Raw genomic sequence first — 12,223 nt, forward strand, 5'->3', positions numbered from 1 at the left:
TCTCCAGCTACCCATTACTGAAATATGAAAGACACCACACATTTTATCGCAGATTAGAAATTCAGAACACAGACTTAAAAGAACAAAACAGTTTCTCTATGTGTTCTGAACAGACTAAACTATTTTGTATATTACTACTAAACAAAATTGGTACTTTTTCTTCTAAATAATTCATCTTCTACTTCAACTGTGTTCTGCTATTCTTGTACCTGTGGTGTCCAACAGGATTACTGCTATTACACTATGCAGCTGCCACCAGCATACAACTAGAATGAAAAATCAATTTTGACATAAATAGGACAAGTATGTAGATGGAACCCAAGAATTTCTCCCTCTTCCGTCAACCCCAAGGTACATAAACAGTGTCATTGGGCTCCTTTTCTTTTTTTCACTATAAACAATCTATTTGAACAGCAGTTTGTGAAAACTTAATATAATTCAACTGAAAATTATTCAGTCTAGATCCACAGTAATTTACAGTATTAACTTTATCCTGTAAGAGCTGAAAATAAAGCTGGGATATCTTGTTCACATTAATTCTGTTAGATTAAGACTTAACATCTGAACAAAATGTTCTGACTCTAACGCACAAAATACCGTTCAATTGCAGAACCCCAGGAAGTAATAAATGTCTAAATTAATCAGTGAGATACAACAGGGCACCTCCTATATTAGAAAGTTGTTTGCAGCAACAACAAACTTTTCAGTGCCTTTCAGCATGTGGAAACAACTGAACGAAAGCTGTCTTCTTCTGAGATTATCACATCTTTACTTTCACCTGACCCAGTGCTAGCTTCTACAGCATTGTTTGTATCTCTGCTTACAACACCAGGAGGGAAGCAGGCTCCAGCAGCAGTGAGGTGCGGACGGACAGATTACTCTTTCTGTTCTGTCAGATTTGCTAACAACACAAAATACCCAATGTGATTTAATTAATCATCACGTGAGGATCTAAGGAAAATCCTAGAAATTACAGTCATAGATGCTAAGATCAGAAGAGACCCTTTCAATTATTTGGTTTGACATCCTGCTCAGTGCAGGCCAGCAGACTTCCCTGAAATGGTTCCTGCTTCAGTGCTACCAGGTCTCCTAAAAAAGCATCTCAAAATCTTTACATTTCTAGAAGTGGTGAATCACTACTGTTGCAAAGGTTCATTCACCATTTAAAAAAAGAACAAAAACACTGAATATAAAGTGAAAACAAATACTTATCAGCCAAGTATAAAAACACTGGGGGAAGGAAGTATGGTCGACACTAATATTGAGATTTGCAATGGCCACAGCTAATAGTACAGAAATGAAATGGGCTGGCTGTTCAAAGGCTTTAATAGGAAACAGGAACTGGGGAAGGAAACATTACACAACTCTTTCCTAGGAAACCAATAAAAGAGCAGTTTTGGTTAGTTTGCTTTTTTAAAGACAACCAAAGCTCAAGCGCAGATTTTCATTAAAGTAAATTGGCCCTAAGTGAGGAGAGTGCCAGTTACAGAAAGGGTGTTCCTCCATTTAGTAAAACTTTTTAAACGTATAAAAACTGTTAAAAAGATTAAATTTATTTTTTAAGATTAAACAATTAATAGCCGGACTCTGATAATAAACTACCAGACATGATACAAACAATCTATCTCCTGGTCATGCAAGTGTAGAAAAGACATTTAAAAAGAGGTCTTTAGAGCATTTATACCTGATCTTTTTCATGATCTTTTCACTAGGTAAATAATGCATTCTCTCCAGCTCCCGCATTAGGTGCTAGAGGTGGTTATGTGCAGGCATCCAGAGATATAGAAGAATCCAATTGGACCAAGTAGGAAAATTAAAACATTATGAACTCTTTTCTGAAAGTCCTGGTTCAAGCAGACTTCAAGCAGTACCATGTGTGCTGTCAGAAAGTGCTAGGAATTAATTCTATATAAAATCAGGTTAATGAGAAAACATTTTAAAAACTATTGCTAGCTCTTCTCAGTAGAGGAGGCCATGAGCATGCCCTGCACCGGCTGCCAACCACATGTCACTGAGCTGATGCCCTCACAGCAAGGGGTCATGGCTGCCCCAGGGCGATGCTGGACAAGCGGACCTCGCATGACTCGCCAGAAGCAAAGGAGCGTGGCTGACATCACAAAACTGCAGGGCTGTACAGAAACAGCACAGGAGTTTCTGTCCCAGAGTGTAAGAGGTAGGCATCAGGCACCCAGGTACTCAGGGTCCATGAGATGTGGGCACTGGGGCAGTTCTTTGTGCCCAACAGGAAGGTGCTGTAAGGAACTTATTGACAGGATTTGGCAGCAAAGGGGAAACATTTTAGAGAGTTTTTATGGACACTGGCAACTTCTGTTCTATTTTGGGATCTTATCCTCACATACACTCATCCACTCTGAAACACCAGTACCGTCTTCTAATTTTTGCAGCAGGTGACCTCATTAATGATACTATCTACTTAGCTCTAAAATTGCTAGCTACTAACATAGTTCCTCCCACGCAAATAACAAAGCAGCATGCATCTCCTCACTCGAAAAAGAAGCAGCCGTTCTCCTTCTATGAATCCTCTCTTCTCTACCACAAGGGCAGCTTCTCTCCTTTCTTTGCCTCATCTCTTGTTCCAAACCTTCACCGTGTAGCCTTCCTAATGCTCAGCAAAGCAAGGATGACTGGGACAGCCCTACCTGCACCTGCTCCTCTATGTGGAGAACAAGATGTAATAAGTCATCATACTGGCAGAACAGTGAAACAACCCCAAAGTGGCTCATCTCTCAAGAGCAGTGTCTGTATGGCTGTGTCTTTTCTTCTCCTGAGTTTTAAAAAAAGGGAAAGCCAGGGTCTAGCCAAGGGAGATGGGCTGGAGGGTTCTCACCCTACAGCCTGGCAGTTAAAGCACAGGTGCTGCAGCACCAACACTGCAGTGAACTTTATTCAATCTGGCCCACTGACTGCTCCTGGGCAGAGCCAGCACTGTGCTGCACATCCAGGGATGGCAAGGAAGGGGAAGCTGCTACAGAGATTCTCCTTCACTCCTAGCTGTGAGTGACGTGTAAGAGCTCCCAACAGGTTCACTGGGTGTTGCAGTTTGCTTAACAATAAGAAAAGATTTCTATTTTTGTTGAAGTCTGACAAAAAGTCATTTACAGGACCGTGATCCCTATTTCACATGAAAAAGCAGCTTTTTAAAACCAGGATACCATATTTACCATGCTGTAGACTGAGAGATTCCTCACCTTGCATTCTGAGAGGTTCAAAAGGGACACTCAATCTGCCAGGAGTTTTGCACTTAGCCTCCCCTCGCCCCTGCAGATGCCTCTATCCCATCTCAGACACAGGGCAGACAAGTAAGCCTCTGCCATGGCTTTCTTCATTTCATTGCTGTCCAGTTCCCCTCATTCCAGGCACACCGTGAAGGATCCTCCTTACCACCAGTAAATTCATGTCCTCTCCTGCCTCCAGAAGTGCTGCTTTCACCTGGGCCCTTCCCTGCTGTGGGACGTGCCACCTGAGCACCACTTCACAATGCTCCCATCCAACCCTGCCTGCTATACCAGCTGGCAGTCAGGAGCCACTCCTGCTCCAGGCAACTGGCCTCACAAGGGGAAGGGAGATGAAGGGAATGGGAGAAAAAAGGGAAGAGCAGACAGGCCCAGCAGCCAGGGGACACATGCCTTTGCCACGTGTCACTGAAGGTCTTTGAAAGAGGACATGGTCCCAAGGCTGGAGCATTGTGTCCTGCTTTCAGTTTCAAGCCTGTTCTGCAGGAGGAAGGGGCTTTTCCTCACGAAATGCCGTCACAGCAGGGTTGAATCCCAGTCCTACTCTCACCCCTTCCTTTGTTCACGGGGAGCTCTCAAACAGCTGCAGAACAATGCTGGGCTGCTGTATACACACAGCTCTTCCTGCCCAGCCTGCCCCAGCCCAGTGCGCACGTACTCCGCAGCGAGAGAGCCATGCCGGTGCTAGTGCACGTCCTATGGAGTGACGACAAGAGCTTCCACTGGCTTTGAGTTGCTTTAAAAAGAAACACACAGGCACCTCCTTATGTTTACTTCGTAAGAACAGCCTCAGGAAAACAAGAAAGTCCTCTGTGCATGGAGGAACACCCACTGAGAGCTGCACACAGCTGAATCTACCACCACAACCAGGGCATGCATGTGGCAGAAGAAGCTGGGTTTGGATTTTTAAAACTACTCCTTTACAAAAAGAGCTTTTGCCCCTTTATGTTTTACCGCACTTAGACTGAGCTTTCCTAAGAGCATCAGCAAGGCATTTCTGAGACAGACAGCATGAGTCAGTGGCATTTTCCCTCACCTCAGTATTCTCAAAGCAGCAGCGAAGTGGAAGTGCCATCTCTTTGGGTGGACATTTCATAGAATTATAAGGTTGGAAAAGAGTGCTACAATCATCAAGTCCAACCATCAACCCATCACCACTGTGCCCACTAATCCATGTCTCTAAATACCACATCTACTTATACTGAACACTTTCAGGGCCCACGACTCCATCAACTCCTTCAGCAGCCCAATCCAATATCTCACGACTCCTTCTGAGAAAAATTTTCTCCTAATATCCAACATGAACCTCCCTGGGCACAACTTAAGGCTATTACCTCTCATCTCAATTTGCAGTGCATGGAAATAATCACACTGGTATGGAAGCAGGAAAGGATCACAGGAAGATGGTGTCAGGGGTTAGGGGCATGCTCAGTTATCTGCCAGAACCAAAAGAAAGAGAAAGCAAAGCCATGGCATGGTGCTGAAACTTACCCCCCTTCTGAAGTATGAAAAGTGGACAAACCCTGAAGGTCATGGTGGTAACCAGGACCTGCTTGTCTCCCTTGGCTCCCATGACTGCTTTCAGTGCTGCTCGAGTTGGTTTTCGTCAGAGGCTTCTTGCAGTAAGCAGCTCTAGGGTCTGCTTCCAAGCCATTCAGTGTCCTCTGAGCAGATCTGTTCCCTGCAGCTTCATGCCGGTATCCATCATATCTGTTCTCATAAGAAGCAGGGGGATTTTTAGACAATTTGTATCCATGAGAAATCAAGAGGTCCTCCACACTGAACATATTGCGTTGGTTTCACTCACAGCTGCGCCATCAGAAAGCTCTTTCCAGCAAGACCCATCACTGGAAAAAAATCAAAAGAGAAGACAGCCTTAAACAAGGAGAGACATCCCTGATCCACAGGCAGTGCTGCTAAAGACAAGGGTTTCATTGGTCAATGCAGCTTTCAGATTTTACTATGGGATCTCCAAAAAACCCTGTGCCAGAGCTGAGTCCCCCGTCTGAGTCAAGCCTTTGCCTAAAACCCAACTTCACTCCTGTCCTGAATGATGTGCTCTGCATTATGTTTCAAGTCATTGTGGTAGGAGGGGAAGGCATACAAGACAATGTGCCACTCCCTACAGCTCTGCATATTCCTATTAAGAAAAAATGTTCACATGAATAAGGACAGTATTTGCATGAGAACCAAAATTCATGATGCAACCACATGAGAAACCCAGGTAATGCCATGCAACACCCCTATTAAGCAGCCTTTTTTACAGATGATTTTCTTCTTGGCCTACACTGACCTGCTGGAATCCAGCAATCATAACCCAGAAAAAAACAAAGCCTAAGATTTCAAGAATGCTCTATTTTTACAGCACACTTTCCCTGTGAAAAATGACTGAAAACAACCTGAGGTGCCTATGTCTCAATGATTCCAACACACACGACAGTCAGGATTTTTCTCTCTGGTGACAGCTCTCAACTCTTCACCAACTACGGCAAAGATTCAGCAAAATGAATTAGTTGGCTGGAAACAATCTCTATTGTCTGCACCTCTCTCACATCTTGTTACGGCAATTATGGGATATCCATTCCTCCATAGTTCTAAAACGACTGGAAGGTAATGATCTATTCTGTAGGTTGTGCACAGCGAGGAACCAATTCTGGGACATTCCTCCTTGCTTGAACTGCACTACAAGAAAAGAAAAAGGTGCATAAATGAGAAGTGAAACACACCAAAATAGATTTGTTACATAAAACGGAACACTCGAGATGATGTTCCTCGCATATGCACTTCATCCAACATGCAGGGTGAGTGCTCAGTACCCTGCATAGCAGCAGCTCTACCTGAGGGACAAGAGCTCTCACTGGCAGCTGCTCGGAAGGAGAATGTCTCTGCAAAGATCATGAATCACAGAATCAGAGAAACATTACAGTTGGGAAAGGACACTAAGATTATCTAGTCCAACCATGAAAAGTGAGTGCATGTTATACACAGGGCTCTACTGCTCTTCTTGGGCAAGAGGAAGGTAAGAACTGTTGTCACTGTTATTTAATGAAATACATGAACCTATGTAGTGCAGAAATACACAAACATTTGTAAAGCAGAGCCGAGATTCAGCCAGTAACTTGGAACGCTGCAAAAGTGGCTTGCAGCCTGCTAGCCTGCTTAGCATTTAAACCGGTTTGTCTCTGGAGCTTAATGAATCCCTTCCCTCTTCACACACATAACACTACACACCCTTTAAAATATAAAAATAAAGTCGTGGTGAAGATACGTTAGGAGTATCCCTTGCTTGAACACGGCTCCAAACTTCAGCAGGGAGGAGCGGGCCGTTCCCTCCTGGAAGGCTCTGTGGGTTATTTTTGAACGCTAGCCTAAAAGGCTGATTTTCCATCCGTCCCCCCACCCTGGACTGCGTGAGGAACCAGGTAGGCGCTGATCAAGGGGAACAGCTGGCTGCTAGAGCTGTTCAGCCTCCAACAGGAGAAAGATCTGATGTGACGACCCGGGAGAGCAGAAAGCCCATCGGAGCGCTCACAGGTGCAAGGAAGAGCTGCGCTTTTCCTGCTATTATTGCCAGTCTGGCGCAGAGCGTGGAGTAACCCTCTCGCTGCTGCTGCAGGGCCATCGGGGAGGCAGAGGGAGCAGCGAGAACACACGGCCATGGGCTCAGCTCTGATCCCACTCCTGGTGAGGAGCAGTGGGATGCCCACTGAGTTAGCACCCAGCACCCACAGGGACACGGGCTGGCTTCCCCAAAGCAGTCGTGGTGCTGGGATGCTCTTCCCAGCCTCCCTTAGATAAATAAACGTAAAAAATGACTATCAAAGGAGTTGCACTGGCAGGAGTAGCAAAACTGTGGCTGCAGCACGTCCTTATAAATAATCTGTGAGACTGGGCCAAAGAGCAAAGGCTGCACGGGGCTTCTAATTTGAGGTAAGATCAACAACGCTGGAAAACAGTTTGTTTTTCCAGCGCTCATTTGTTTTGTTTGCCAATGACATCAGTGCTCTCTGATAGGGTTTGCTTCCTGAGGATGCCTGCTATCTTGCCAGGGTTTCCGACTTGTCCCCGTCAGCCGGTACAGCTCAGCACTGAACTGCAAACAGAGCCAAGCTTTTCTACAGAAACTTCTCAGCAACTCTGAGATGCACGGGGCTGGCTGTGGTACCAGCACACAGACACCATGGGACCCCAGCAAGCAGGTCACAATGGGAGCCTTGGGTGGGAGGGCCACAAAGAGGCAGGGATGCCTGCTCCCCTGCATGGGGATGGCATTACTGCCCCAGGGATAAGCCCCAGGCACTTCCAAAAGCCTCTGAGAAACCTGGTGCTGGAGCCACCGCCATGCTGCTTCCAGAGCCCCGTCTGTAGGAAAAACATGCTCATTTCTGCTATGTTCTGCCTGTATCGTTTGCACAGCTGCTTTCCAGCCTTATTTTTTGGGAGTGCCACCAGTGCTGTCAGTGACGATGAATGCCAACTCTTGCTGCAGCAGCAGCTCTGTCAGTGCTCTGGAAGGGCTCATGTGCTAATGACCTCCATACAGCTGTGCCCCTTTACTCAGCACATGGCAGAGTTCCCTGGCAGAACACCATGCACCTCAGTGGGAAGCAGCAGGGACACAGAGCTCGCCACAGGCTGGCTGCCCTCTCTTACATCTCCTCTCCCTCTGCCATTTAAAGTAATTTGGATTGCATGATTCTCCTCATTCACCTCTGCTCCAACTATAACACTTTGCAAGCAATTCTGTACAACTTTACAGAAACAGAAACAATGAGGGAGCGTTATTCACACTGCAAAATGAATCATTCAGCCATCATGAGTTGCCCAAATGAGGGCCCTCTGCATGGACACACAAGGTGCTGCAGCTAGTGATTACACCCAGCCTGCAGGACTCCTTCCTCCGCTGATGCACAGCAGAAGTGATGTTATCTTCATGGCTTATCTACAGCCATTATCCAGATGCTACTCTGAAGATGGAGTTACCAAAAGGCATTCGAATTATAAACTGTGTTATCTAGATGGGTCACAATTAAACTAGCTTATCTTCCCTCATTTCTGCAGTGTGGTGACATTATTCTTGTTTTATGTCAGAGAGTGCCACATAGAAGTATTTACATAGACAGATTTAAGTGAAAACCACCCTCTCTGTTCTAGGCACCCAGTGTGAAGTATCTGCACCCAAACTTTTTGAAAGCATAGCATTAAAACTGAGCAAGATACTGCTGAAGAGCCCAGTGCTCTGCATGCCACACCACACGTGGGAAGCCAGGTGCAAGGACCCCACAAAGACATAGAAACATAGAACGAGTAAGATTGTAAAAGACCTCCAAGGTCATGTAGTCCATCTCCATCATGTCTACTAAACCATGTCCCTCAGTGGCACATCCACATGTTTCTTGATCACTTTCAGGAATGATGACTCCACTATCTCCCTAGAAAGCTGTTCTAATGTCTTACCACTCTTTCTGAGAAGAAATTTTTCCAAATATCCAACTTGAATCTCTCCTGGCACAGAGGCTGACCTCCAACTCAATACAACTTCTATTCAAGCAGTCATAAGCAGAGCGACAAGGTCTCCCTAAGCCACATGTTCTCCAGACTAAACAATTCCACAAACGAGATGACCTAAGAGGTTGGCTGCAGTAATTTCTCTCTTACTCATCTCTGTTCCTCTGCCCACCTAACCCAGCCGCAACCCTTTTGTCCAATCTGCCCCCACTTTCCTTGTGCCGTTAACTTCTCACCTCTTTGCACTCTGGTGCCTTCATTTCTCAGTTCCTTGAAAAACTGAGGAGCAGTTTGCCTGCAGAAAACATGGGCTACACAGTCACACTCTGCTTACACATCTATAGGAACAATGAGAGCACCAGCACTGTCCCTGCAGCTGGGGCTATGAGATGCTGATGAATGTGAAGACAAAATCTTGGGAAAATTGAGTGACTAGAATCAGAGATGCACCTGCTGAGAACACATACAAACATCTCCAAGTCTCATAACCAAAGATCCTGTTCCTGAATGTGATGGCACTGCAGCTCTCAATCAAACAGCTGGAAGGGTTTTTTTCTTTCTCCTGTTTAATGTGGGTTAAACAACATTCCTTCTGCCCTTCCTCCTCCCCCTAGTTTTTCTTGGAAATGGTTGAATTAGTTTGGCTGATGATATGAGAATAAATTTAGCCAGAGAGAGACACAACCTGAAAGTCTCAGATTGAGTGATAAAAGCCTGACAGACTACAGCGACAAAGAACAGGTTCCTGGAGCACAAGTTATAATACTAGATGGGACTGCTAGCTCAGTCTAAATATAACCTTGAGCAGCATCCCAGGAGATGCAAGTCTTTGGCCATGGTAATCCCTCCTGTTTTTTCACTGGTTTTGCATGTGTGCATACAAGACAGCTTATCAAAAACACACACTCAGCTGGGCTTTCACCTTGATCATTTTGTCCTCCTGGAGACACTGAAGTCAGATGGGGTATATGGGGCAGAGCAGAGCATGCTATGCCCCTGCCCTCTGCTCAGACCCACAGACATTGCCCAACAGCCTCCACGGCCAGTTAATGATAAACACATTCACGTGCTAAAGATGAAATTCATGTATTTGAAGAGTTTACAACAGCAGCATTCACTGCAGTCAATTATGAGATAGTTAATGCAAAGCTAGCCCAGGACACAGACAAAAGAGATTACAGAAAATTAATGTAGGTTGGATGCATTCTCCACAGCAGGGCCCGATTAAGTGTATACCAGGAGTGAGGAGAGAGCAGGGAATTCACCAGAGCAGCCTCCAAGCCATTCACAAACATCTCTGAGAATTTCTCAGAGGATGGGCAAAGGGCAAACATCCTATCTAACTTCAAACAAAATGGAGAAGGAGACAGAATAGAGAAATCATAGACCAAACAGCCCGCCTTTGATATCAATTCAGACACATCAGCATATCTACTTGTAAATCCTTCTTGCAGGTGTTGATTATCATGGAGCACATGGGAGAGGGAGTGAGCGTGCGACCCAGAGGGGCAATGCCACTTCCAGCTCCTGCACTGCAGCTGCGTCCACTCCCACGTGATAAAGCCATGAGAAAACAGAAAATGTAGACTCGTCAAGAACAAATAAAGTCTAATCAATTTAATTTTCTTCTTTGATGGAGTTGGCGCTGTAGTGACTATGGGGGAAAAAACAGTAGAAGTAGCACACTGGAACAAGGAAAGCTTTTGATGCATGCATGTGACAGTCTTATATGCAAACAAGGTGAATGTTATTTAGGTATAATTTACTGTAGGTGGGTATACAAATGTTCCAGATCTGTACGGAAGGAAGAGTTAGTAAATTCCACGTCAACCTGAAAAGACAGATACCGGCTCCGCCTGGAGTCTTGCTCTATTCAGTATTTCCATTAATGACTTGTAAATCAGAATAAAGATTACAATTACAAATCTGTGGGGAGTGCTGTGAGCATTTTCAGGGATTAAATTAGAATAAAATAATAATGAATTAGAAAAGCAACATGAAGTGAATGACTGAGATTCCATATGGGCAGACGCAAAGCACCACACTGATGAAGAAAGACAGAAAAGTCCAAAATGGAATGGTAAGAGAGCAAGAGAGTCTCAGGAGAAGAGCCGCAGAGAGGTAAGGCATCAGGAGCAGCACAGGACTTGGCACCTGGGGACAAGTGTATCTGGAGAAAGACCAAGAGGAGCATCTCGTGCTGCAGCCCTGCGTCCAGCATTGAACCTGATTCCAGCCAGATGCTGCTCCCTGCCATTTGCTCACAGGAATGATAAAAGGTCACTGGAGTGTGACCCCATGAGAAAAGGCTACAAGAAGTGGGCTTGTTCAGCTGAAGGAAGAGGGAGGAGGTGAGAGAAGGAGACATGATAATGAATTTCAAATGTATCAGGCTGCTTGAAGGCAGTGGTAATCTTGTTCTGCTCCTTCCAGATTTGGAAATCTTATGTGAAAGCTTAGCAGGCAGCAGGGGAGACTGAGGTTAGACATTAGGATCAGCTATCTAACCATGACGACTGGTAAACTCTGCCTACCCTGGGAAGACTCTGTCTTCCCTGGGAAGCTACAAATCTCCACTGACACAGCTTTTAAAGAAAGAGCTAAATGAACATCTATTAGGAACAGTACAAATTAAGCAGATCCTAACATGGAAAGAGATTTTGGATAGAAACTGAACAGTTTGACATTACTCCACCTCCCCTCAGCCCGAAAGGTACTGCTTTGTTAAAATGCCCACATCTGTAATTTCTGAACATTTGACTGGAGTTCAAATATCACTCATTTCCCAGTTGATTCCCCAGCTGTAGTTTGTTGGCCTCCATTCTCTTTTATGGGCCTGGCTCCATGGCTTTGTTCACCTGCAGGACCAATACCACCTTACCTCCCAAACAGCTGTATGCAACTGAGGACCACCAGCTCTTTGGGAGGCCAAGTCCTCTACACAGTGGCCAGCTGCACAAGAAGTAGGGTCAGGAACAACTCTCCAGCACAACACATGTCACATACACGGAGTTGTATAGCAGTTTGGCTTTCTCATTGGAAATAATGCATTTCAAAGAAAACCAAAAGCCTTCTGCAGAAGATCTCCAGTCTTATTTATAATCACCCCGTCTGAACTAATGCAAATTTCTCCTTCAATGCAACTGTAAAAAGTTAAAGAAGTGCTCCATCACAACATGCCATGCTGCCCCAGACAAAGCTCCAAGACAGTTCCCACTACAGCCAACACCATACTGAGGGCTTCCAGTCCACTGGTGCTAAATGCATCATCATCCCTGCAGGCTACACATGAAGATGTGCCAAACTATTGCTGGCAGATAATTCAATGTTATGTTGTTGGCTTCACATCTCTTCCCAGGGTGGCATGTTTCATTCATCTCATAGAAATGATGAAGAAAACTGTGAATTTTATTTTTCACCCTCATTACTTGTGGGCAGCAGGGTGAACATTTTTTTCATCT

General features: G+C 45.2%; 1 protein-coding gene across 3 annotated transcripts in view; it reads right to left on the bottom strand.

Annotated features, from left to right (window-relative positions):
• The window catches only part of JCAD (junctional cadherin 5 associated), a 58,346-nt gene that overhangs the window by 12,798 nt on the left and 33,325 nt on the right, over nucleotides 1–12,223 (bottom strand). For all 3 annotated transcript variants that reach the window (XM_052693793.1, XM_052693791.1, XM_052693792.1), the window contains exon 2: nucleotides 4,746–5,101. In XM_052693793.1, coding sequence (XP_052549753.1) covers nucleotides 4,746–5,041 — 296 coding nt within the window. In that variant the 5' untranslated portion in view covers nucleotides 5,042–5,101. The remainder of the gene's footprint in view (nucleotides 1–4,745; nucleotides 5,102–12,223) is intronic.

This window comes from Tympanuchus pallidicinctus, unplaced genomic scaffold (assembly GCF_026119805.1).
Source record: "Tympanuchus pallidicinctus isolate F22 unplaced genomic scaffold, pur_lepc_1.0 scaffold3, whole genome shotgun sequence".
Taxonomy (NCBI): domain Eukaryota; kingdom Metazoa; phylum Chordata; class Aves; order Galliformes; family Phasianidae; genus Tympanuchus; species Tympanuchus pallidicinctus.